The sequence below is a fragment of the Stenella coeruleoalba genome, assembly GCF_951394435.1.
Source record: "Stenella coeruleoalba genome assembly, chromosome: 17".
NCBI classification, from domain to species: domain Eukaryota; kingdom Metazoa; phylum Chordata; class Mammalia; order Artiodactyla; family Delphinidae; genus Stenella; species Stenella coeruleoalba.
The window spans coordinates 38322291-38350180 of NC_137163.1; the positions used below are offsets into that span (position 1 = coordinate 38322291).

At 39.4% G+C, this 27890-nt stretch overlaps 1 protein-coding gene across 11 annotated transcripts in view; it reads right to left on the reverse strand.

Annotated features, from left to right (window-relative positions):
* The window catches only part of CPQ (carboxypeptidase Q), a 487312-nt gene that overhangs the window by 104348 nt on the left and 355074 nt on the right, over positions 1-27890 (reverse strand). For all 11 annotated transcript variants that reach the window (XM_079901122.1, XM_079901123.1, XM_079901128.1 and 8 more), the window contains one exon: positions 5726-5817. In XM_079901122.1, the coding sequence (XP_079757248.1) occupies positions 5726-5817 (92 nt within the window). The remainder of the gene's footprint in view (positions 1-5725; positions 5818-27890) is intronic.

Consider the following 27890-nt stretch of genomic DNA (forward strand, 5'->3'; position numbering starts at 1 on the left):
GCCACCATCACCCTGATACCAAAACCAGACAAAGATGTCAGAAGCAAAGAAAACTACAGACCAATAACACTGATGAACATAGATGCAAAAATCCTCAACAAAATACTAGCAAACAAAATCCAACAGCACACTAAAAGGATCACACACCATGATCAAGTGCTGTTTATCCTAGGAATGCAAGGATTCTTCAATATATGCAAATCAATCAATGTGATATACCATATTAACAAACTGAAGGAAAAAAAACATATGATAATCTCAAAAGATGCAGAAAAAGCTTTCAACAAAATTCAACAGCCATTTATGATTAAAACCCACCAGAAAGTAGGCCTAGAGGGAACTTACCTCAACATAATAAAGGCCATATATGACAAACCCACAGCCGACATCGTTCTCAATGGTGAAAAACTGAAACCATTTCCACTAAGATCAGGAACAAGACAAGGTTGCCCACTCTCACCACTATTATTCAACGTAGTTTTGGACGTTTTAGGGATGGCAATCAGAGAAGCAAAAGAAATAAAAGGAATCCAAATCAGAAAAGGAGAAGTAAAGCTGTCACTCTTTGTACATGACATGATACTATACATTGAGAATCCTAAAGACTCTACCAGAAAACTACTAGAGCTAATCAATGAATTTGGTAAAGCAGCAGGATACAAAATTAACACACAGAAACCTCTTGCATTCCTGTCCACTAATGATGAAAAATCTGGAAGAGAAATTAAGGAAATACTCCCATTTACCATTGCAACAAGAAGAATAAAATACCTAGGAATAAACCTACTGTAGGAGACAAAAGACCTATATGCAGAAAACTATAAGACACTGATGAAATAAATTAGAGATGATACAAACAGAGGGAGGGATACACCATGTTCTTGGATTGGAAGAATCAACATTGTGAAAACGACTATACTACCCAAAGCAATCTACAAGTTCAATGCAATCCGTATCAAACTACCACTGGCATTTTTCACAGAACTAGAACAAAAAATTTTACAATTTGTATGGAAACACAAAAGACCCTGAATAGCCAGAGAAATCTTTTTAATTAATTAATTAATTATTCTTTGGCTATATTGGGTCTTTGTTGCTGTGCATGGGATTTCTCTAGTTGCAGCGAGTGGGGGCTACTCTTCGTTGCAGTGTGCGGGCTCCTCATTGCAGTGGCTCCTCTTGTTGTGGACCACAGGCTCTAGGTGCACGGCCTATAGTAGTTGTGGCACTCGGGCTCAGTGGTTGTGGCTCGTGGGCTCTAGAGCACAGGCTCAGTAGTTGTGGCACCTGGGCTTAGCTGTTCTACGGCATGTGGGATCTTCCTGGACCTGGGCTCAAACACGTGCCCCCTGCATTGGCAGGTGGATTCTTAACCACTGCACCACCAGGGCAGCCCCAGCCAAAGCAATCTTGAGAAAGAAAAATGGAACTGGAGGAATCAGGCTCCTGGACTTCAGACTAAACTACAAAGCTACAGTAATGAAGACAGTATGATACTGGCACAAAAACAGAAATATAGATCAGTGGAACAGGATAGGAAGCCCAGAGGTAAACCCACGCACATATGGTCACCTTATTTTTGATAAAGGAGGCAAGAATATACAATAGAAAAAAGATAGCCTCTTCAATAAGTGGTGTTGGGATAACTGGACAGCTACATGTAAAAGAATGAAATTAGAACACTCCCTAACACCGTATACAACAGTATAGGGTGGATTAAAGACCAAAGTGTAAGGCCAGACGCTATAAAACTCCTAGAGGAAAACATAGGCAGAACACTCTATGACATAAATCACAGCAAGATCCTTTTTGACCCAGCTCCTAGAGAAATGAAATAAAAACAAAAATAAACAAATGGGACCTAATGAAACTTAAAAGATTTTGCACAGCAAAGGAAACCATAAACGAGACAAGACAACCATCAGAATGGGAGAAATATTTGCAAACGAAGCAACTGACAAAGGATCAATCTCCAAAATATACAATCAGCTCATGCAGCTCAACATCAAAAGAACAATCCAATCCAAAAATGGGCAGAAGAGCTAAATAGACATTTCTCCAAAGAAGATATACAGATTGCCAACAAACACATGAAAGGATTCTCAACATCATTAATCATTAGAGAAATGCAAATCAAAACTACAATGAGGTATCACTTCACACCCATCAGAATGGCTACCATCAGAAAATCTACAAACAATAAATGCTGGAGACGGTGCGAACAAAACGGAACCCTCTTGCACTGTTGGTGGCATTGTAAATTGATACAGTTACTATGGAGAACGGTATGGAGTTCCTTAAAAAACGAAAAATAGAACTACCATATGATCCAGCAATCCCACTACTGGGCATATATTCTGAGAAAACCATAATTCAAAGAAACATGTACCACAATGTTCATTGCAGCTCTATTTACAATAGTCAGGACATGGAAGCAACCTAAGTGTCCATCGACAGATGAATGGATAAAGAAGATGTGGAACATATTTACAATGGAATATTACTCAGCCATAAAAAGAAATGAAATTGAACTATTTGTAGTGAGTTTGATGGACCTAGAATCTGTCATACAGAGTGAAGTAAGTCCGAAAGAGAAAAACAAATATCGTATGCTAACACATATATAGGGAATCCCAAAAAAATAGGTTCTGATGAACCTAGGGGCAGGACAGGAATAAAGACGCAGACGTAGTGAATGGACTTGAGGACACAGGGAGTGGGAAGGGTAAGCTGGAACGAAGTGAGAGAGTGGCATGGACATATATGCACTACCAAATGTAAAACAGATAGCTAGTATAGATGAGCTGGGTGCTTTGTGACCACCTATAGGGGTGGATAGGGAGGGTGGGAGGGAGACGCAAGAGGGAGGGGATGTGGGGATATATGTATACATATAGCTGATTCACTCTGTTATACAGCAGAAATTAACACAACATTGTAAAGCAATTATACTCCAATAAAGGTGTTAAAATTTTTTTAAAAAACTCCTCTGCAACAGAAAGAGACAAACTGCTGTTACCGCAACAGCACAGAAGAATCACAAAACCATACTTGTTTACATATTGCAGGAAGCCCAGGAGTATATACTGTATCACTGAAGTTCAAGAACAGGCATAAACAATCTGTGGTCATAAAAATCAGTATAATAGTTATCTTTAGTTATCTTTGGTGGAGTCAGAGGTTGATCTGAAAGGGAAATTTCCTAGGATAACAGGAACGCTCTATGTCTTGATCTGGGCAATGGTTACACAGGGGTATACATTTGCCAAATATATTGCACTGTAGACTTAAGATCTGTGCATTTTATCACTCTATGCTACTTATACCTCAATAAAACACTGTTAGCATAAAATGTGTGTTACTTATAAACAAATCAATAAACATAAAGCACAAACAATATACATACAAATAATTCTCAACTTCATGTGCTAATGTGAAGATACAGTGGAAAGAACTTGAACACTAGGAGAAAAAAGTTTACAGTTTATCAAAATACGCGAAGTAGCATTTTTTAAAAAATAAGAGAATAATATGTACACAACCTTTATAGGACTTTATGCTATGAATTGTTACGGGCATGCTGGATGGATACCAGGAATGACTGCTATTCTAGTTGACTCCAAAATATATTTCCATACAATAAATTATTTATAACTTTGTACGACCTAAATGATAATTTTATAAATTTTGTTTGGAGCCAATTATATAAGTATTTTGCAGGAAAATATTATTGTTATAAATAATATAAATGTACATGTATATTACACATGTAAAGTGAAAAACTCAGTACTTCCTGTTAGAATTATTTTACTTAGTAATGCCTGCCAAAATGCTCATAGACCTTTTTGAGCCGAAGTTTGTTTCCTTGGAAAGTGTGTTTTAGATATTACAATAAAGTTCTACTTTAGTTTCAAAATTTATACACAAACCACAAAGAATCTCACATGTTACAGAACAATTTACTAAGGCTAGCAATTATTATAATAATTGAAGTAATACTTCATAAGCATAACTATGACATAAAGGCAGCTATTAATCTGATTAGAATTTTGAAAATTAGTTAGGCAATAAGTTTTAGCATATGATTTTTTTATGCTTATTTTTTATTTATTTTTTCTTATTAGTCAACCATTTTATACACATCAGTGTACACATGTCAATCCCAATCTCCCAATACATCACACCACCACCCCCACCCCACCTCCGCTTTCCCCCATTGGTGTCCATATGTTTGTTCTCTACATCTGTGTCTCAATTTCTGCTCTGCAAACCAGATCATCTGTACCATTTTCTAGATTCCACATATATGCGTTAATATACGATATTTATTTTTCTCTTTCTGACTTACTTCACTCTGTATGGCAGTCTCTATAAGCATCCACAGCTCTACAAATGACCCAATTTCGTTCCTTTTTATGGCTGATTAATATTCCATTGTATATATGTACCATGTCTTCTTTATCCATTAGTCTGTCGATTGGCATTTAGGTTGCTTCCATGACCTGGCTATTGTAAATAGTGCTGCAATGAACATTGGGGTGCATGTGTCTTTTTGAATTATGGTTTTCTATGGGTATATGCCTAGTAGTGGGATTGCTGGGTCATATGGTAATTCTATTTTTAGTTATTTAAGGAACCTCCATACTGTTCTCCATAGTGGCTGTATCAATTTACATTCCCACCAACAGTGCAAGAGGGTTCCCTTTTCTCCACACCCTCTCCAGCATTTATTATCTATAGACATTTTGATGATGGTCATTCTGACTAGTGTGAGGTGATACCTCATTGTGGTTTTGATTTGAATTTCTCTAATAATTAGAGATGTTGAGCATCTTTTCACGTGCCTGTTGGCCATCTGTATGTCTTCTTTGGAAAAATGTATTATTAGGTCTTCTGCCCATTTTTTGACATTGAGTTGTATGAGTTGTTTGTGTATTTTGGCTATTAACCCTTTGTCGATCGTGCCATTTGCAAATGTTTTCTCCCATTCCGTAGATTGCCTTTTTGTTTTGTTGGTGGTTTCCTTTGCTGTGCAAAAGCTTTCAAGTTTGATTAGATCTCACTTATTTATTTTTGCTTTTATTTCTTTTGCCTTGGGAGTCCCTGTCCCCTGCCTTAAACGTGGTCTTTTATTTCTGTTTATGATCTTCCACTATCACCTTCTTGCTTCAAGCTTCACTTTTGCCTTATATTGGTCACTGTCAAACCACACTGGCCTCCACATTCCCAGGTCTGAGACCTCTCGTTGCTGCTATTCCCATGGCCATTATCAATGCTCCTGGCTGACTCAAGGTCTCAGGATGTGGCTTTCAAATGCCAGCGCTCCCAGGAGGATTTGGGACATTGGGGTATGGGGGTGGACTCAGTAGGAACAGGGAATGTTAACCTATTACTATTTCTCTGGCATACATGAATATAGCAGAACTAGAGAGTTTAGGAAAATGGCCACATAGCAGGTATAATTTTCCTAAGGCTACAGACTAATGTAGAAATAGAAGATCACTCAGCTCCATCCCAGCACCCTCAGCTCACCAGTGCATTCTCCTTTACGGAGCTGGATGAAGACTTCTGCAAGGGGTGTTTGCCAGGGCCAGCCTACCGCAAAGTATTGCTGAGTCTTCAGGACAATAGAGGAAATTCTTAAACTAAAAGCATCAGTGCTTTTGCTGTATTTACACTGGTATTACATGTGCAAATGTCCAGCAGTCCATGGCTGCTCTCTTACCTTGTGTAATTGGTAATACTGCAGGGCACCGATTCCACCTTGCTCCTCTGCAGTCCAGAGCACCAAACGCAGAGTCCTCTTTGGACGCAGCCCTGGGAAAAATAATAAAATAAAACAAGTGCTTCTTCAGTTGCTTTTGAATTTTTGAAAAGTGGCAGGGCCTCTTATCTGCCTCCTGGAGGCAGGAGGGAATCAGAGGTGTGCACGTTCATCTCTTACTGGTGGGGCTGCTTGATTTAGGGTGTGGCTGACACAACAAAGGAGTACCCTCAGGGCTGATCTCCAGGGCAGGTTAATGAAGAAAGGGGTTGTGATAAATGCGGTCTGCCGGCCAGGAATTGAGAGCCTCTATTCATATCCTTAACTGGACAACCTGCCCAGTAGGACCCAATGGATGGCCAAGTTCATTGGGATATTAGATTGCATCCAGAAGATGCAGTTAGGCTCTAGACAGATCACGAGGCCTTCCAATGATTAACTGAAACCCAATCATTTGCCTCTGCTTCAAGACAAGGTGTGTCGGGAGTTGCGTCTTAGTCTAAATCCACAAGTATAGCTAGCTGCCCATGCTGTCCTTAGTAATGACGGTGAAGCAGATGCAATGTTTATGTTTGCCCAGGGTCATGTTCCCCTCCTTCTTGGACATATAAGGTCATTCACTTAAGGTCAATGAAAATGAACTGAATGAGAATGACACTTTATTCATCTCATTACCGCACAAACAGCTTGGTGGCAATTTCATTGACTCGGGAAATACAAACTTGTATCCTGCAGTTATTAAAGCTACTAGCAGACCTGGCGTATCTAGAACCATTTTTGAGTGACTGTGTCCGCTCCGTAAAAGCTCACTACAATGGTCAAACAGTATGCTAAAAGTTCCACTTTTTGACCAAGAATTAAAATTCATTTCTGATTTGGACCTGATGATGTGGTTTCTGAGAGATAACAAAGGCAGAAACATGTGAAGCTGGGCTTAAATCTTATTAATAAGATCTGTCCTCTTGCCTCACTGCAGGGAAACCATAGGGAAGGACTTTGAATGGCTCCGAGATGGACACACTATAGACGTCGAGTATAACCAACTGCTACCACCCAGGCACGTGGCCTTCTTCAAGGGAGCCGGCGGGTCGACTTCAGCCTGGATGATAAATGCTCCTGGGAAATGGAGCTCTGTCCTGCCTCCTCCGGACACCAACAAGTATTCTGCTTTCACAAGTCTAGTGCCAAGGCATTGAAAAGGAGCTACGTTTCTCACTAAATTGAATACTGTGAAGCTACTTTACACTTGAGCATTTTAACATAATTAAAAGAGCACAGGTTTAGGAGGCAGGCTGACCTGAGTTCCAGTTAAAGCCTAGACAAGCAATGTCCACATCCAATTGTTCAGCAAATCCCATTGGTATTTTCTTCTAAGTCCATCTAGAATCCAACTTTTCACCTCTGCTACCACGCTGGTTCAAGCCCCACCTTCTTTTGCCTGGACTGTTGCAAAACAGTCCTCCTAACTGGTCTCCCTGACTCAGCCTGTGCCCCTCTGCAGCTGATGGCCTGCACGGCAGTCAGCAAGACTCCTGTAAAACTTATACCAGAGCATGTCATTTCTCTGTTCAAAACCTCCAAGAGCCATACTGTAAGCTTCTCAACGGCAGGTATTTAAGCTTTGTGATTCAATGTGATGCCCCCAATGCCCAGACTGTTTGGCACATATTAGGTGCCCAATAAATAGGTCTTGAATGAATAAATTAATCCAAAGTGTGGTGCCTCACTAGTAAAATTCAAAGCCCTCTACCACTGTCTCAACCTCATTTCCTAAAACTTTCCTGCTAGCTCATTTCCAGGCAAAATGTTGTAGTTGAAAAAGGCGGACAGATCTGGTGAGCCCTGCTATTAATAGGCACTAGCTGTGTAACCACTGGGAAATAGATCTACCTGAACTTCAGCTTCCTTATCTAAAGAGTGGAGGGACTATTACATGCTCATAACATAACAGCTTCCCTGGGTGGTTGTGAGGATGAAATGAGGTGTGATGAAGACAATCTGCGTCTGCCATGCAACAGACATTCAATGAATGAATTATAAAACTACATAATGCATAGCCAGGCACAGAGCACACACTTTTACCCATAGAGAGAAGGAGCATCTAAATACTCAGGACAATCTTCCAAAGTCATTTGAGCCCCTGCTGAAGAAGAATCGTGAAGTACCCACTGCCTGCTGCACAGAGTCAAACCACCGACTCACATTCATAGCACAAACTTAAACTGCTGTTGGATTAAGAAATATAATCAGTCTATATCTAAAGACCATAGTCACTGGCTCCTCTAACAGAAATGTGCTTAGCGTCAATTTAAATCAAATGACATTTTGCTTGCAACATAGAAAAAAAATAAAGAAAGATAAAGTGCTGCAAATGAAAATTCTGAACATGTTTTTAGGTCCATAAAGAAGAGGAAAAAACTTTGCTTACATATCTCCTCATTTACCAGCAAAACAGTACCAAGTTATTAAAATGATGGAATTCTCTAAATAAGGATCAAGGGACAGTTAGCACAAGTTAGAGAAAAATCAATTTTTAAAAGCAAATGCCCTGAATATCCCCATAGATTTGGTGTTTTACTTGCAAATCATTACCGTACAGGATTAGTCTCCTTCACATTTCAATCAGCTAGATAACCAATGATGTTATATTAAGATAACAAAAAAGTAATCGGTTTGAAGGGAAGAATGCTAAGGCCTCCAAACAACAACAGCATAGCTGGTGCATGGCTGGCCTTCAGGAGACAGAGCCACCTCCCAGCCCTGGAGAAGTTCAGTCCCCACCCAACTCCACATTCAAGTTTAAGGCCCAAACAGAAGAGGTTAGGAAACCAGTGGTTAAGCAAATACCTGACTGAGCTGCGAAGTCTCTTTTCCACTCTGACATTCTGATTGTCGCTAGAACCTACGAGAAATGCATGGGACTTCATTCAGTACTAGACCCTGACTTTAGTGTGGACTTGGAGCCCCCAGGCCACCTGAGTCCACAGACAGGCAGCATGGGGCACAGAAAGGTGTTGGCTGTGGAACCTCAATAAACATTGTTTGATTCCCTGCTCTGCCACCTCTGGCTCTTTGACTTTAGATGAGTTGCCCAATCTCTCTGAGCCTCAGTTTCCTCATCTACACCATAAGGAAAAGGGGAATGACCTCATGACTTTGTTAAGAAAATTAAATGAGACCAGGCAAATATATAGGAGGCACAGTTCCTGGCGCATAGTAGGCTTTCAAGAATTGTCTGTTAGCTTCACTCTACGTCACTCCATGAACTTCAGTCTGTGTCAATGATTTCCTGGGAAATCCTGTGAGAGAACTAGGAAGGAGGCATCTTCCTCATTCTTCTTCCCTAGGAACCGTAGAACATCTTTGTTTATGCATAATGCATACCCACCAAGGGAGAAACACAAATTTCACCTAGCTCATAGAAAAACACATAACCTCTTTCAGCACGGAGTAGGCCCTCATTCCAACATAGAGCATATCCAAATCCAAATAAATAGAAATTGTTTCCTCACTCTAAAAATTGAAGGCCAATCAGAATTTTTAGTTTCTGGATAAAGTAAAAAAAGCTTAATAAATCTGAAAACTGAATAAAGTTGATACAGAGATGTCTGCATTTATCATTTTAAAATAATAGAATGTATTGTGTGTCTCAAATCCAAACTGGTTTCAAAGCTAGGCATTTTAAGTATATAAAGTAACAAAAATAACAACAACAACAATAATAAAACAGTAATAATGACAGCAACACAACAAAGTGATACAAGGTCAAATGCAGGGATCTCATCTTGTAGTGAAACTAGGGCAAATGAATAGCTCCACAGTAATCCTAGCTCACAGCTGTGGCCCTGGCTCAGTGGTTTACAGCACCAGCCTAAGGCAAGCACATGAAGTAAACCTTAGAATTGGAGGTGAGAGGGAAGACCCCGGCTGAGCTGGCTAGGAGTCAGGTCTCATTGAGGTTTTGTCAGAAGATGGGCAACTAGTTCCCCCATAAATGTAATGAAACCGCCCAGAGATCTCTTGGCCTCCTGGAATTTTTATTAAGAACTTCAGATAGCACAACAAACTTTGATGGCATTACAGTTTTTCTCTAAAAGAACATAAACTACAGATAATATGTCAGAGTCTTGTCTTTGTTTATGAAATAAGACACATGCATTTCACTTTCATTTTACTGAGGAGAGTAATAATGCTATTGGGAAAATAGTGCCTATGAGAAAAGGTGAAAACAATCTGGCTGGAGTTTATTTTCTGTTATTATCAAATTTAAAGATAAGTAGTCTGAGAGTTAAAGCAATAAATCGAAAAGGTCAACTGACTGTCCTGCACTTGCGCTAAGAGTGGGCCAAAATAAAATAAACTTAGATTAATCCAGCCTTGTAGATAGATTTCCCAAATCATGAATTCTAAAGAACACTATTTGTTAACAAAGTGTATTAGCTCAAATGCCTGTTTACTACTCCGTTTCAGTACTGCCAGAACTATGTATAAGTACTCTTCTCCGTTCTGACACCAGTTTTGTAGAGAAAACACAATTTTCTCTTACAGTAAATATACTCAGTTTCCACACATATGCGCTAGCTCATAAATCCACTTGTTGTCCAGCTCTCCTTTATCAACAATTCAAAAGAGCGCTGCATTTAGAGATGTCTAATACTGCAATAAACTTGACTAGTATAGGTGCAGTATCTGAATTAAAGAATAAATCATGACATATTAGTATATAAACTGAATGAGATGAGGCAGTAAGCATAGTGGTTAAGCATACAGGTTTTGGGGTTGAGACCTATTTCCACCTTGGACAAGTTACATAATTCATTATATAATATATACGCACATTATCACTGATTTTTTTAAAACAGGGGGCATGGTTACACAAAGATTCATTATTTTAGTGAAGTAAATTACAACTACTACTCTTTATAGGCAGGAACAGAAAATCACTTGGAGGAAGATCTTTTGTTCTTGGAAGAATCACTTGTATCTTTCTTAGCCATGTAAATATAAAGCAATTAGACAGTTTTGGGGGGCATTGGGACAGGGCAACAAGCTTTTTAAAACTCCATCTTGCTAGCTGCTTCCCCTTGAGCTATCTGGAGGAACAACCTGGACACTGGGAAGGAGATAAATCAGAGTGTAAGAGGAGCCCGGGGGGCTTCCCTGGTGGCGCAGTGGTTGAGAGTCCGCCTGCTGATGCAGGGGACACGGGAAGATCCCGCATGCCACAGAGCGGCTGGGCCCGTGAGCCATGGCCACTGAGCCTGTGCGTCTGGAGCCTGTGCTCTGCAATGGGAGAGGCCACAACAGTGAGAGGCCCGCGTACCGCAAAAAAACAAACAAACAAACAAAAAAAGAGGAGCCCAGGGTCTTCTGGGAGGAAAGCCCAGTGTCCTCACCCCTGCTTCCTTAGATAGAAGACTGGGGATGAGAGAAATGTTGGGTCAGGGTGACAATGACTAAAGTCCCGGGGCAGGGAAGGTCCTGGAAATCACTAAAATAAAGTGATCTTGAAGAAAGGGGTCTGGGTTATTGACCTGGGCTCAACACAGTGGCCTAAGATTCAGGGGAAGGGCTAATTGTAGTCTAGCATGTGGCCAAGTCCAGAAGCTCCTTCAGATCCAGCAACCCTAACAGAGGTTACTATTTAGAGAACTGAGGATGGGAATATCAACAAAGGGAGTTGAAACCTTGCTCCCCAAAATGGGCACCACTGTAACTTAGGGCTGCAAACAGTGCCGTGCAGCAGCCAGGAGTAGTAGTCACAGGTGGATCCAGCCACAGGTTTCTGGAGGAGGACTGACCCATTTGCCCTGAGTTAAGTCCCAGAGACCTCAGGAGGAGATAACAGACTTCCTGCTAATAAGGCCTATAGAGGCTTGGACGATTCCCTATAAAGGAGACTGAAGGATGTGATCATATTTATAACCTGTGTTTGTGGAGCAGGTCATAACAGTTATAATTTCCATAATTCAAAGTGAACAGTCCTACCTCATTATAATGATTAGGATTCTATTAGCCAGGAAAATCACTATTAATCATTGCTGAAGTAGAAATGCTGTGACTACCATGGGTGTGAAGGTCATTTCTGGCCCTAACCCAGTTTTCCACCCTTATCATCCTGCTTCTACCTCTCATCCTAAGCTCCAGCCACATCACATTTCCTACCAGTCCCTGACCTGAGATGCCATGATATCTCAGATTTCTGGTCCTTTGTAGATGCTCTTCTTCCTATCTAGAATGCCCCTTCAACTTTTCCATCTGGCAAACTCCTATTCATTCGACAAAGCCCATCACTAACATTACTTTATCTGGGAAGGCTCCCCTAACTCTAGGGAAAAGTTGGTTGTTCTTTCTCAGTGTTCTTCTAGATCTTCACATGGATCTCTCTGTTCATTTTCAACCACATTTACACATTGATCTCCCCACTAGACCACTAATTTTCTGAGACACTCGTTTCTCTTTTTCATAACCCTGGTCCAGTACCTGATGTATAACAAGTGCTGAAAAACTGTTTATTGACTGACTGGATGAATGAATGAGTGAATAAATATATTTATATAAGTATAAATACAGCTACTACCTTTTCGGAGAGTGGCGTGGACATATATACACTACCAAATGTAAAACAGATAGCTAGTGGGAAGCAGCCACATAGCACAGGGAGATCAGCTCGGTGCTTTGTGACCACCTAGAGGGGTGGGATAGGGAGGGTGGGAGGGAGACACAAGAGGGAGGGGATATGGGGATATATGTATACATATAGCTCATTCACTTTGTTATACAGCAGCAACTAACACAACAATGTAAAGCAATTATACTTCAATATAGATGTTATGAAAAATAAATAAATAAATAAAGCATACCAGTGACTCCTCAGTTCAGAAAGTTAAGATATGCTCTTTTTGTGAAACCAAAGCCCAGTGGCCTAGTTAATTAGATGTGCTTCAACTTCTACATTTGCTTCAGTCGTTAACACATTTACCTACTTTTGTAGCACAGACGGATCTAGTCAAAATTATTACCTCAATGGCTCTTGTTGATCAAGTCATTAAACAAATATATTATGGTCACAGAAATCTTTCCAACAGCTAATTGTATTAAATTATAGGTATCTGCATTCTAAGCTCTGACATTTCTCTTTAATTTTTTACTTCAATATTTCTTCTGATTATTAAACAATATATCCTTTAAAAAATGGAAAACTATAAAAAAATTAGAAAACAAAAACAACCTATAAGCATATTTTATTTCCTTATAATTTTTGTATTCATGCATTTGTATACATATATAAAGAGTGATTTTTATATATAATTTTATACTACATTTTCCACTTAAAAATCATGGCATATGTGGCCTCTATCTATAATAATAATCAATAATCTTTAAGAAAGTGATTCTAAATTTTTTTAGCTATTCTCTTATTGTTGGATATTTAAGGTTTTTATCCTTAGGGCAAGTTCTTAAAAGTAGAGATAATGAGTCTAAATAGTATAAACATTTCTAAGGCTCTTGAAACATGTCACCAATGCCCTAAAAAAAGCTTATCAATATATATTCCCACCAGCAGTGTATGAGAATATTCACTTCTATTTAATGTGGAACTTTTAATCTTATCTCCTTAATTTTTATGTCTGTCAATACATTATATTTATTTTTCGATACTACATTCTAATCACTTTCAGCCAAAATGATTACACCACACACATGCACACTTAATCTGCAGTCTAGTTTAACTTGACTGAGACAAATGTTAAGTTTGTATCTGATGCTTGACTAGAGTTAAAATATGTGAATTTGTTTTTCTTATTTAAAATGCCTGATAGTAGGGCTCTTTCAGTAATATATTTCTAAGATAATGTTAGTATGTAGGGATCACAAGCTTGATCTAGCTGGAATTTTAAAACATATTATTTCTTTTTCCCTATCGTTATTTAGAGTGTTTTTATCTGCAACGGGGTAATAGAGAAGCCTGCTTAATGATAGATTTGAACTCTGAATCACACTTCCGTTAAGAGTTCTACCTTGCAAAAACATCAAGTGGGGAAGTTAAACAAATACTGCAATTTTTAAGAAATGATGATAAATCAAGACCTCTCTTGCAAATTCACATTCACCAATATGATCCTCTAAATTGCACTTCTTGTGCAGATGGTGCTGTTTGAGGGAGCACAAAAGTGTTTGTACTTGAATCAGAGATTATCAACAAGCAATGCATCTCCAACAAGCAACTGAGGTGAGAACATTTCTGGGATCCCTTTTCAACATCAAACAACAGATATGAAGCATAGATGTTTTATAATGAAGGCACCATCTTTAAGCTGCTCCTGTTAACCCTTCCAAGTGCTGTTTTTTTTCGTTTTTTTTTTTGCGGTACGCAGGCCTCTCACTGTTGTGGCCTCTCCCGTTGCAGAGCACAGGCTCCGGACGCGCAGGCTCAGTGGCCATGGCTCACGGGCCCAGCCGCTCCGCGGCATGTGGGATCCTCCCGGACCGGGGCACGAACCCGTGTCCCCTGCATCGGCAGGCAGACTCTCAACCAATGCACCACCAGGGAAGCCCCCAAGTGCTCTTTCTTAGGGTTATGGTGGAAAGGATGTTATCTACATTTTTAAAGATTTTCCTTGTGTATAAAATGATTTGCAAAGTTATCTAAACTTGTTTTTGACCAATAAATTAATCATAATTTTTATTCTTGGTTCCATTTAAGTTTCAGTTTTCAGACCCCCTCTCCTTTCCATTCCCACTGTGGCTGCCATTATTTAAGCCCTTTGAATTGCTGCAGTTGCCAACTAACTGCTTCTTCCGATTCTGTACAAGTGCTGCCAGATTTATCTTCCTAAAGTACTGCTTTGAATATGTCACTGGCTAAGTGAAAATCTTTAATCAGTCATCATCTATAGAAGTACTCTGCCTCTAAACTTTTTTGAATATGCATCTCTACCAGTAAAATATTTGCGCATGCATCACATGTACGTATATTTATGAATAAATGACACATATACAATATTGTCAAAACATGCCAGAAATATTAGTAAGAAATTAACATTTCTTGTTTTAGATAGAGAATAAACATTTTCCTGTACCCAAATGATGGTCCTACATAGTGCCTGGCTTTTGAGGCCACTAGTTTATAGCACAGAGTCTGTCCTGTTTAGTATGGCATTCGAGGACCTACGCAGACTGGTTCCAATCTGCTCCTCCGACTTGCCTCTTCCACTCCCCTTCTCAAAGCCTGATTTCCAGGTAAATTGGCCTCTTCATTTTCTTCCTACCTCTGTGCTTTTCCTCCCGCCATTTATTTCCCATCCTCTTTGCCTTTCCTTTTTTTTCTTGATTTACCCATATCCCAACCAATCTTTCAAGATCCAGTTCCAATTCCTCCTGCTCCAAGTGGAAGAAGGAAGTCTTCTTCCTCTGAACCTCAAAGTTGCTCTTTTCTGTACTAACCATTTGGCAATTAGTCATGACTAATGTACTTTCTGCTCTTGATTTCCACACACAGCCCCTGGTATATCAAAGAACCCTATACATATTTGTTGATGAATGCATTAGCACATCTAATGGAAATTGTTTTCAATTGAAACAAGACGGATATAGATTAGATCTGTAAAAAGAACTTTTGGACAGAGGACATTTTTAAACATTAAATCAGTTATCAGTTACATTTGCCTAAGGGAGAGTAAAGCCTGGAAAAAAGCTGGGCTTGGACAGGTTTGGAATATGGAAATAGACTGGAATCTTTGAATCTCTGTTAAATCCACAATATTATAATTGGTGACTCTGCAAATACTGAACTCTACCCACAGGGACATGAGATTGACCTGTTCTCTAGAGAAGTTTTTGGCCTTATAGGAGATGTGCTGTTTATCTCAAATATCTTCATTCCTCAATTATGAAAAGTGTGAACATATCTGTATTCTCCAGATAAAAGAAAACTTAGAGAAGACTCAGGGTATTTACGTGAAATTAATGCTTTGTAATTTATGCACCTCACATTGCCAAGGTAATGGATTATCTGACCCCATGGCCTCTTTTTTTTTTTTTTCAGTACGCGGGTCTCTCACTGTTGTGGCCTCTCCCATTGCGGAGCACAGGCTCCGGACGTGCAGGCTCAGTGGCCATGGCTCACGGGCCCAGCCGCTCCGCGGCATGTGGGATCTTCCCGGACCGGGGCACATACCCGCATCTCCTGCATCGTCAGGTGGACTGTCAACCACTGCGCCACCAGGGAAGCCCCCCATGGGCCTCTTGCTTTTCCAGGTCATTATGTCACATCTTACACATAAAAGCCATTAGGTAAGGGAGAAATTTTATATAGTCTGTTAAAGTATTTATAGGCACTTGTAAAAGTTTACTTTAGACTTCAGCAGACTGTCATCTTAGAAAGACTCTCCAAGTTTAACTGCTGCCCTCCGAGGGCCAAGCTTACAAGGCATGTTCAGAGTCTGTGAATACTTCACTTCTGAAATGAAACTAAACCCATGCAGAGTTATGTGCTCAGTGTGGGAAGGAATGTGATGCCTCCATTCTCAGAACTTTTCCCAGGACCCCCTGTCCTCAAACCTTAAAATCAACCTACTAGAGTTCTTTTTCCCTGTGTAGACCGTGACATTTCAACAACATTATTTCCTGTCATGTTCTAACTTATTGATATTTAATATGCACATATGACGCTTATTAAAACACATCAGCATGGTCCATCTTTGGAGGTATCAACACAAGCATACGTTTAAGAATTCTATTCCATAATGGAAGAACGTTCTGTAATAGGAGAAGTGAATATACAAATCAACAAATACTCATTTGGACTAACTGTGCAGAAATCAAGAAGATTAAATGGCACAGTCAAAGCTACTTGAAATATCAGACTCATTCATTCAACAACTCTTCCTGGTCCAGGAGTGAGGGGTTTAGGGCTGAAAAAGACAGTCACGTTCTTTGAAACTTACAATCTAGAAGATAAAGTGGATAAGAAATTCCCGTTATTCTTATCATCATTGCCATCACCTTTAATCATAATCATTGTTGTAGGTACTTTGAATTTATCTAAAGAAAACTGATTTTTTAGAAATTAAGTTATCATTGCTCTGGATGGGAAATGAGGTTACACCAGAGACAGACTTAAGTAGGTTCAAGGGTAAAACTGGGAGATAGGGCAGAAAGGTAATGAAGAAAAGAACTGGAGGAGAGCAGTGACGTAGCAGTAAAAGCAATCACAGCTTCACCAGTGTGATTTTAGAGATGGCCAACATTCGGCACAGGATGGGGGGAGAGGGGACCAAGATTTACGGGCACTCAGTACCAGTACCACGCCAGCCACTGTGCCGAGATGTTTCCAGACACTGTATCATATAATTTCAGAAACATGACTTCATTTAATCCTGCAAAGCAAGTAATAGTGCCTTCCTTTTTTACAAATAATGAAACTGAGAGATACAGAAATTAAGTCACTTGCCCAGTACTACACAGTTGGTAAATGGCAGAGCTGGGATTCTAATTTGGGACTGTCTGATGCCCAATCCTTGCTCTTAACCACATCCGGCTACTGCCTTCCCAAGCAATAAGCTGCATGGAAAGATCTGACCCATCCTGTGCAACCTCTGCTTTCTTCTTTTTTTTAGGTGAAACTCTCACATTAGAGAATACATTCTAACAAAGTTGATGTATCTGTCCCATTACTCAGAGGTCCACATTAGTGCCTTCAAATTCCATCTCAAACTGTCCAATTTCAAGAGACAGAGGGGCAAGAATATGGCTATAGACGGTTGGGTAAATGTATTGGGTCAGTAGAGTTGAGGACCAGGGGACCAACGCAAAGTAGGACATCTTCTAGGTTGATAGAGATAAGCAATCAGACACTAAGACACGCAGAAGCTGAACAACACTTGAGTATCCAGATTTATAGCAACAGGAATAACCAAAGTCTTGAACTGTTGGGTCCAAAAATCATCACCAACTCAAAATAAGTAGGAGGCCGAGAAAGAGAATACCTTATCTTCTGTGTGGGTTGCTGAAGAGTCACTTGCATTTTGGGGACCTGAGCTCCACAAATATTGAAATGAAATCTAAGATCTAAAAAAGCCTAGCATCTGCTTAGAAAAATTAACAAAATACATTCTCTGCAGACCGAAATCAGAGGGCTTTTCTAAAATTGGAAAATATTACTGTCAAGGTTATTGTGAAAAATCAGCTCCAAATGTAAATATATTAATTTTTGTTGTCAACAATATATCCTATTGGAAAACAAAAACTCACAAGGACATTGCAGGAGCTTTAACTTCTTCTCAAGGAAAAATGATTTTTTAAACATCAAGATTTCACTGTTTCTGTGAAGAAGATGATACCAGTGGGAGAGTGACAATTGAGTTTAGGAAGATCTGGAGGCAGGGCAAAAAGGCAGTCAAGGAGTGGATTGGTGTAGAGTGATTCCATCATAGTGAAAGTATTTGCAGCTCCACTGCTCCTGTGTTAGAGACAGCTGGCCAGCTGGTGGGGAGGTGAGGCTGCGGGAGAGAGGAGGACAGGATTTACTGGGTGTTAACCACTGTGCCAAACACCATGCTAAGTTCTTTCCAGACATTATCTCACTTAATTTTCCCAGCAATCCTATAATACCTGGGAGTATTATAATACCCGGGGCTGTTATCCCCAAGTTACAGGTAAGAAACAAAGGCTAAAAGAACGTAAGTGACTTGCACTGTGTTGCAGAGTTGATAAGTGCTAGAGGCTGGATATGAACCCAGTATCTGGGCCTCCTCAACTAGAAACCCTGATCCAGGCTCCCTTACATTGAAAACATTCTCTGACATACGAAAGACAAAAATCATTTAGGACAAATACTAAAGGCATAGGGAGACCACAGTGGCCTGAACTTCAATACGATATATGGAGTCATCAGTGTTAGGTCACAGGCATCATCACGGTGGAGAACAAGGCCTGTTTTCAAGTTCTCTATTCACTTCCATTAGGTCCCCACCTTCTAACCCCTCAAGTTTCCAGTGCAACCTTCCCCAGAAAAACAAGGACTGAGATAAATGGAAAAGTGTGGGGAAGAAAAGAAGTGGTACAAAGGCAGACACAAAGCATAACAGCAAATCAAACACTACCAGCCTGTTGCTTGCAGAAATCACAGAAATTATACAGATCACATTGTGAGCTGCAGGCTTTAAGCCACCACCATCCCTATTCCCCCACTATACACTGCACATGGCGCTCTGAGAAAAGTCCTCACCTTCTATTATAATTTAGCAGGGACTGATCTCTCACCTGCTTTAATGGATGGATGAACATATGAATGAATGAAGGAACACAAGAATAAAAGAAGAGAAGAAAGAAAACTAATCGAGAATTAAGAAAATCCAGAAAGGAAATGACTAGGCTATAGATATAGATATAGATATGATATAGACATTCTCAAGTCCCATTTCAAAAGATAAAAACCAGATGGTAACCCATGTTTCTTTTTATATAGAATAAAGAACATCTTTTTTTTTCCCCTAGTAGATAAATAATTCCTTAAATTAAAACTGCTGACCATAAACAGCACTGCCACAAACTCAAGATGTGGACACCCTACTCTGTCCCTCCCAGCCCCTTCTGCCAATACCACCCTGGTTGGGGCAGCTGTCAGCAAGCCACGCTCCCTCCTAAGACCCTGCATCCATCCTCTATGATAAGGAAAAATCAGATGTGACGTGGAGGAGATGAGGTGGAAAGTGTCTGGACCAAGTAGAAAGAATGCTGCAATTGGTCAAACAGAGACTCCAAGAATCCAGAAATGCAGGTGCCCATCTGGCCTGGCTCTCTGAGGCTTTGGAAGGTGTGCTGTGGTCGCTAGAAGGCCAGTACAGAGCTTGTGCACATGGGGAGCAAGTGCCCAGGGGCTGATCTGCGGGGGCCCGAGCGGCTGGCTGTGTGAGGCTGCCAGTGTGCGGTGGCTAGGAGGCTTCCACCCTGGACTGTAAAGAGATGTTGTGCACAGGACTGACTGGGATCCAAAGCCAGGGCCACAGCCTAGACCTCAGAGCCGACCAGGTAAGCATGCGAAGAAGTAAATAACTTACGAGGCTGTAATGTACAGCACAGGGAATAGAGCCAATATTTTATAATAACTCTGTATGCAGTGTATTCTATAAAAACATCAAATTACCACACTGTGCACCTGAAATACAAACCAGGCAGACTTCCATGGTGTCATGCTCACCCTGATGTGGACAGGAGAACACTAACTAGAGAATAGAGATGTTTGCTAATGAGGTAAACTAAAAAGTGAAGAGAAAGCTAGCATTTATTGAGTGCCTACGATGTGCTAAGGCAGTCTGATAAGCACTTTATGTGGCTTTAGTTCCTTTAATTTTTCTCAACTGATCCTCACAGGAACACAAGGATGCAGGTATTATTTTTCCTATTTTATAGATCAGGACACTGAGGCTTAGGGAGGTGAAGGAAGCAACTCACTTGTGGTCACATATACAATAATGGCAGAAGCAGGACTTGAACCCAGGCCCTTCTGATCCCAAAGCCCATGGTTGAAGCCTGTATGGGGGCCCTTCAGTGAGCCTGGTGGGCTGGGGCTGACTCACATGGGGATTAGTCCTGAGGGAAGTAGCACAGGCATCTGATGAAGACAAGAACATGCTATCATTGATACACACTCACAAGACTCCAATAAGAAAAATATGTGCTCAGCCAGTCACAAAACTGAAGAGTGAGGAACCCAGTCCAGGGGAGGAGCTATTCTGTCGGCACTAGGCCCACACTGGCTGCAAGTTGAAGGTACATTTGTACACATTTTGCATAAGCAGACAGTCTAAAATTTCCAAGCATAAATCAACATAGTATTTCAGGATCTACTGGGCTATCGATCCAGCTTCCCATTTCTCCTTGGCCTGACTCACTACCATGTTGCTTAAATCTACTTTTGCGTACTGGGGAATCAATGGCACAAAGCATCAACTCGTTCTGGGCAAGTAATTTTGTCTTTAAATTCTTCAAATGACAACTGGCATTGAAGAGCTTTTAAAAAAAAGAGAGATGTCAGGCCACTTCCTCAAGGTCTGGACTTCACAAGGACCTAAGGAGGGAGGATGGATCACTACTCCAGCACCCAGCCACACATATGTTCAAGCGCTCTGTGTGATAACCATGTCGATTTATTCATTTTTGAGCCTTGAAGCTGGATTACTTTGAGTCAACTGCCTAATCTAAGTCAGACTGTTTTACTGTTCCAGCATTAAATAACAGCACCAAAGTGAATCTCTCCAGCACCTAACAGACTACGGGCATTAAATTTTAAATAAACAAGACTTATCCCAGTGTTTCGCAGCCCACTTCTTTATAGTATTAAAACTTGCTTCATCCCCCTGAGGTTCTCAAGTAAGAAAAACAGCCTGTTCTTTATTATAAGCAATAACAATTTCTCCTCCCATCTAGAAACTACATGCCATTGCTCAGAATGGAGTTTATCTCAAGAATTAGGTCACCTTAGACTGTAAAGCATAACTCTGTTCTGGCTGCCGGAGAAATCGCAAGCCACTTTGAAAATGTATACACATTTGTCATTTAGAAATAGTTCTTTGCTTTGCAGGTAAAGGATTTTTCTAAGGACAGTGTCAAATAGCCCCATGATGACGCCCATTTTGGTATGTTAATCATTGTCTTCCACAATCAGGCTACAGACACTGTCGGTTTTGAAAACAGCCTCTTTATGGAAAATAAGAGTCAGGAGGCAAGCAAGTTCTCAGAGGCATTCGTGTGTCATTTTATCCCAGGCAGTACCTGTGGCATTTCTGCAGGGTGGGCCTGCTTTCATCAGCGGCCAGGGGCATCGTGGGAAGACACTAGCTCTCAAAGATCTGGCTGAAAAAACACGACACAGCTTCTGTCAAAACAGTTGGATGCCAAAAATTAAGCCACACAGAAAACTGTTGTGTAAAACTCCCAATGAAATAGAAGATTCTGTCTCTCTCAAGAGAAGCCCCTCTCATTCTAGAACCAGCTGTTACAGACTTCAGTATACTTGGGGCGCATCTGGTGTTCTACAGAAGAAACTCTTTGAACAAACGAACTCTGGTGGGGGTAGGAGACAGGATTGGGAGCAGAAGTGTGCTTTTTAATGACCAAGGCTGAATAAGCTTTGCTCTGGTTTTCTTTTATGTTTCTTCATAAAGCATATTTCATGCTTTCCTGCTATTTTGCAGTGGCTTTTTTTTTTTCCAATATACTTAGGTTGCCGAAAGAAAAAAGCATCTCTGCCCCCATGTACTCTATTTAGTTGAAAGACAAGCTTCAACTATTCCATGCAGGAGAATGAGCCAGCAACCTGCCACAGAGGTCAGGTAACAAAAGGCTCCCTTCAGAGCCTGTCAGCTTCCAGATAAGTCGGACCCCTGTGCGCCTGGGTCCTCCCGGGCTGCCAGCGAGGTTGCTGGCATCACATGTCAGGGATCCAGCCATGCTATTTACATTTTAATAACTATTTTGTTTTTATTACTTTTTATTGTTTGTTCCTATGGGTTCTAAGAAAGGGAGAGACACGGCCATAACCAACTCCTATAGGGTAGAAGCAGCTACATTTGGCGGAACTGCAATTTGGTCTAAGAAATCAGAGCTGGAATTTTTCAAATAGGACAAATATTTAGAAGGCAACAAATGTACTTTGCATAAGCATCAAAAAGCTGCTTAGCTTAGTTTAGGATCTAAGCTATGATGAAACTTTTCTCTCTCGCTATCTTCTTCACACTTTTAAGTGTAAGCTTAGGAGAGCTTGTCTTTGCTGGCTATTCAAAATGGATTTTAAATTAATCCCATGAAATGATCATAAATACTCAGTTGCTATACAGAAAAAAAATCACAAGCCTTCCCATTCAAACCACGTTTGCGGATATCCTTTCCCCAGCACCACAGAAATTGTTTTGATTGTATTTTTTCTCTTTTAAAAAATAAACTTCCTTTTTCCCTTAAAATAGAAGAAATTACATTAATCATGGAAAGTTTGGAAAATGTGGAAAAAAATAGTCGCAGCTCTATTAACAAGAGATAATCTTTGTTAACATTTTGGTATTTTCCTTCAATTCTTTCACAATGCTTTTAAATTGCTTTAAGTTGATCCATTACACATGTACATTTTTCATTTTACATTACAACCTGGATGTTTATCTGTGTTATTTCAAAGTCTCTCTAAATTGCTATTTCTATTTCAAAATATTTCATTATAAGGATGAAGCATAAGTTAACTGTTCTTCACTTGTTATACTTTTCATTTATTTCCAACTTTAATATTATACATAATATTGTAATGACTATATTTGAACATAAAGCTTTTTCAGGTATTTGCCTTTTTTTGAGGTTAGATTATGAATTAGCCAAAGGGTAATTTTACCTCTATGATATATACTGCTGAATTGCTGTCCAAACAGTTGGTATCGGGTTATATTCCTATAAACAGGGTATAAAAATGCCTTTTTGTTGTGCTCTTACCAGTATTCTTTTTGTAAAATCACTAATTTAAAAAGCAAAAAAAACAAAAAACAAACAAAAAAACAAAAAAAGGCTTCCCTGGTGGCGCAGTGGTTGAGAGTCCGCCTGCCGATGCAGGGGACACAGGTTCATGCCCCGGTCCGGGAAGATCCCACATGCCGCGGAGCGGCTGGGCCCGTGAGCCATGGCCACTGAGCCTGCGCGTCCGGAGCCTGTGCTCCGCAACGGGAGAGGCCACAACAGTGAGAGGCCCGCGTACCACAGAACGAACAAACAAACAAAAAAAACAAAAAGAAACCAAAAAAAATGTTATTTCATTATCTTGAATTACATGTATTTGATTGCTACTGAGATTTAACACTTTAACCTTTTTTGCAAATTATATATTGTGGTCCTTTGCTCATTTATTTATTGCAGTCCTAGGACTTCTTTCTTACTGATTTGTTTGAATGCTTTACGTATTAAGGATATTATTGGCTATAATTTCATTGGAATTCTTTCGTGTATTTTGAATTAAGTTCTGTGATTTCACTATCTGTCCTTCTTAATCCTCAGTCTTCCTGCTAACATTTCAAAGGATGGCTTTGGATATCACCTAATAAAAATGAATTAGAAGAATTAAAGAAAAAGATGTCAGGATAGTTAAATCCAAAATGTAATTCTATCTCTAACATTATAAATTCAATACTGCGCAACACATACCAAAATTCCTTCCGAAGTCTGAGTGATAAAGACAGGTGCATATATCCTAGATAACAGTGCTAATGATCATCAACAAAATAACATAATAGTATCTCACAGAGTGATAAGATTTAAGGGAGATGCTCCATGAATGTCCCCTCTAACAATGAGAATTATTTTCCCCCCCTTGGTTTGGCATAGTGAGGAACAGTGCAATTTTAAAGGCCCCTACCAAGCAGAAGTTGTCAGTATGTATCCAGGCTTATCTCAGGTCCTTACCAAATCCCTTAGTCATCAAATTCACTTGGCAAAGCATGTAGATGACTGCAGATTGAGTTATGTAGCCCAGGCCACCAGGGATATGAAAGAGAGGTAACCCAACAGTGGGAATCTAGTGATGGGGCCTCAAAGTGCAGCAAAGCTGGTTACTGCTGAAGAAGAGGCCAAGGCTCTCAGCCTTCAAGAGGGGTATATAGGTGTGTATAAGTATAGATAGTGGGTAGAGTCCTAGAAAGTAAAGTCAAAGAATTGCAGACCAATTATATTCATCTAAAACAAAAACTTCAGGTTAATAACAACTAAACTGCATACAGTGCTCTGAGGTGGTTCAAAAGATTTTAACATTAGTTTTCTCAGTTGATCCTTCCAAAAACTTGGTGCCTATGATTATATTAATTTTACTGATACAATAGCTAAGATAAGAGAATTTCATTGAGGTGTCCACAATCATAGAGCTTTTAGCTTGCAGAACAGGGAATCAACGTCAGACCTGTAAACTATAAGACCAGTCAATTCTTCGGCTCATTAATGATTCCTAGGCTTGCTGGTCTTCTGTGGCTGCCTCTCTTACAACCTGAATGGAAAACTCAACTTGTTTTCTCATCCAAACCTTATAAAACTCAGAAGTAGAACCAGCATCTGCTTTCAAGAGAAAGATAAGAGAGTAGAGAGGAAATGCCTCTCTGTTAGAATCTACTGGGCAGTTTGGGAAGGCTTTCAAGTTCTGGCAACAGAAAATTCTTAGGGCTCAACAAAAGGCAAGTAATTTGTATTCCTCACGAGCCTAAAGGGTTCCCCAGAAATACATATGATAGGGGTAACTAGACCGGCTAGGACAGTACTTATGACTATGTAGCCTGGATGAGCTTGGCCACATGTGGATCTGAAAAAATGAACTATTATAAAACAACCAATCACTTGTCTAGGGATCAGAATTCCATCAATGTCAACGTTCTAGAATACAACCCCACAGGAGAAAGGCTGCTGAGAAAGACAGCCCATAGTTTTCCTAAAGGCTCATATTTTCCGTAAAAGAATCTGGGCTTAGAATTAGACTGACTTTGTTAAAATCTAGGTTGCACCACTGACCATACTAGCTAAAGCTGCATGACTGTAGGCAAGTGACTCAGCTTCTCTAACTATTGCCTCAGGGTCCGCATCTGGAAAATGAAGATGATACAGTAGTACTAGCCTCATGTGGCTATTGTGAAGATCATATGAGAAAAATCTTACAAAAGTGTCCCATAAATAGTAAACTTTCTATAAATATAAGCTATTGTTATTCTAGTATGATTATGTGCTGCTTTCAAGCCAATCCTTTATTCCATAGACTATTCTTATTTATTACCTATTGAAAGTTTCTTAATAAATATAGTTTTTGGGTTGTCCAATAAACAGCAAAGAACAGCAGCAAAGTAAAATGAGCTGGAGGACAGTACAATGAGTACATGATGGCAAGCAAACTAAATATAGAAGAAAGCTTTATCGTAAGACAATGCAAGAATATACCTCTAGTAACAAGGAAAGCTTCAGAATTATCTCACATCTCCCCATTCAAAAAAGCAAACATTTTGCCCTTGATATTCTTTAGCTTCATTATAATGTAAACATAAGTTTTTAAAATGTAATATTGCTTGGCATTCTTTGAACTTTTGTGAATATGAATACTCATGTCTTGCCTTATTTCTGGAAAATATTCAGCAATTTTCTCTCTGTTCTCTCCTACTGGGAGTATTTGTTATATTTCAAAATCTTTAATATTTTCAATTCTAATTTTCTTTCTTTTATGCAGTTTGGTAATTTTCTAATTTACGTGTTCCAATTCATAAAGTCTCTCTCTGACAGCATCCTCTCTTTGACTATTTATTCCTTCTGTTGAGATTTTTTAAAGAAAAAATCTGAATGACTATACATTTTTATTTCCAATAATTATAACTGGCTCTGTTTTGTGTCTGGACATTCTAGTTTCATCCTAGTTTCTACCATTTAGTTGTTATTTCATAAACTCTTGTTCTTTTTTTTAATGGATGATATTCATTCTTTAATTTTTTGAAGATTTTAGACACACTTGTTTCTTATCTTCAAGTCTTTCCACCATAATCATGCCACCCTATGATGACTGGGGTAGCACAGCATGCTGTACATGGATATAAACTCAGGTTGCTAGACAATGTAAGGGAATGTACGATTGAGGGAATGGCATAAGCAGACAAATGGAGGTGATGGAGATTATGTGAGAAAGCCACCATATAATTTCCATTTTTCTTAAGCTGGATTTTAAAATATTGAGAGAAAAGTGTTGAATACACTTTTAAGAAATACAATAGCTAAGACATATGATAAATCACTTGCTTTACAAATTCAAAAAGCTAACTTTCCTGAGGTAGTATTCATTGTTCATTGCCTAGCCAGAGCTTAAGACTTAACCATTGCTCTCAATAACTGTGGGTCGAATAGATGCATGAAGAGTAGATGGATGAATAGTAAGTAATGATGAATCCCACAAATGGAAAGGCTCAGTCAAGTGAAATGATCATTAATACCATAACTCTTCAATTACAAGAGCATATTTTTTAACATTTAAATTTTGGGAATTAGAATTATGATCAAGGTATACATTCACTGAGAAGGCTTTATTTTTCCTCATGAAAATCTCGTACAGCAAAAGATGCGTCTTTCAACTAGTGTTGTTTCGAGTTAAATAGAATATTTTAATACCATAATTATAAAAAGGCATTATACACCTGCATGAAAAGAAAATGATAGCAACAATTTGGAAATTTCTAATTAAATGGGAACAACAGAGACCAATCCCTAACTGAAATGGATAGGCTACATTATATAAAGTCAGCAAAAATATGAGCTTGTTCAAAACCAGAGGAAAATTAAATTATATGTCTTGAACTCTCTGGAGGAAAATAACCTTTTCCTAGCTCCCTAGGGTCTGTCCATACGAGCAACTTTGACGCTTCTAGCTAACGTGAGCTTTCTAGTAAAAGAGTGGAACCACGTTTATGAGTTTAAGAGGAACTTAATTGGTAGAGAAAAAACTAAAAGGGGATTTCTGAATGCTCTTGATCAAAACTGAGGTATCTCTGGGAGAAACTTTTCCCTTGAGGCTAAGAAAACATTTGAAGAGACTTTCCAAACAGAAGATCTCAGATAAAAGGCAGCAGTCCTGAATAATGACACAGCCATAAATTCTGATTCTCTTATGCCCTAACAAGACTGGAGGTGAGTGACGGGAGACCTGGGACCTTTAAAAAACAAGGCCATTGGCTCCTCCTGGTAGAATATTTCCAGATGCTTAGTCTACCTTATTCCACTAGTAGCAAACTAACTGCTTTACTCTAGTCAATAAACCAACTAAGGCTCTGGGGGAAAATATTAAAGTCTTTGAAAAGAATTATCATTCAGTAAACCTCATCCAATGTTATGACTTAATGATTTAATAATTATTCTTTGCAAAAAGCTGGAAACATGGGCATGAAAAATAATGGTCAAAAAGATAAACTGCAAAATAAGCATAAGTAACTGGTTGAAAAGAGGAAACAAAGAGTAGATTGTAAAGGAATTAAATAATGTGATACTAAACAATTGAGAACTCTATTCATAAATATACTAGGTATGGATACTTGTTTGAACTCTAAGATATATATCCCAAAAGACTCATAAGATCAAATTAAAT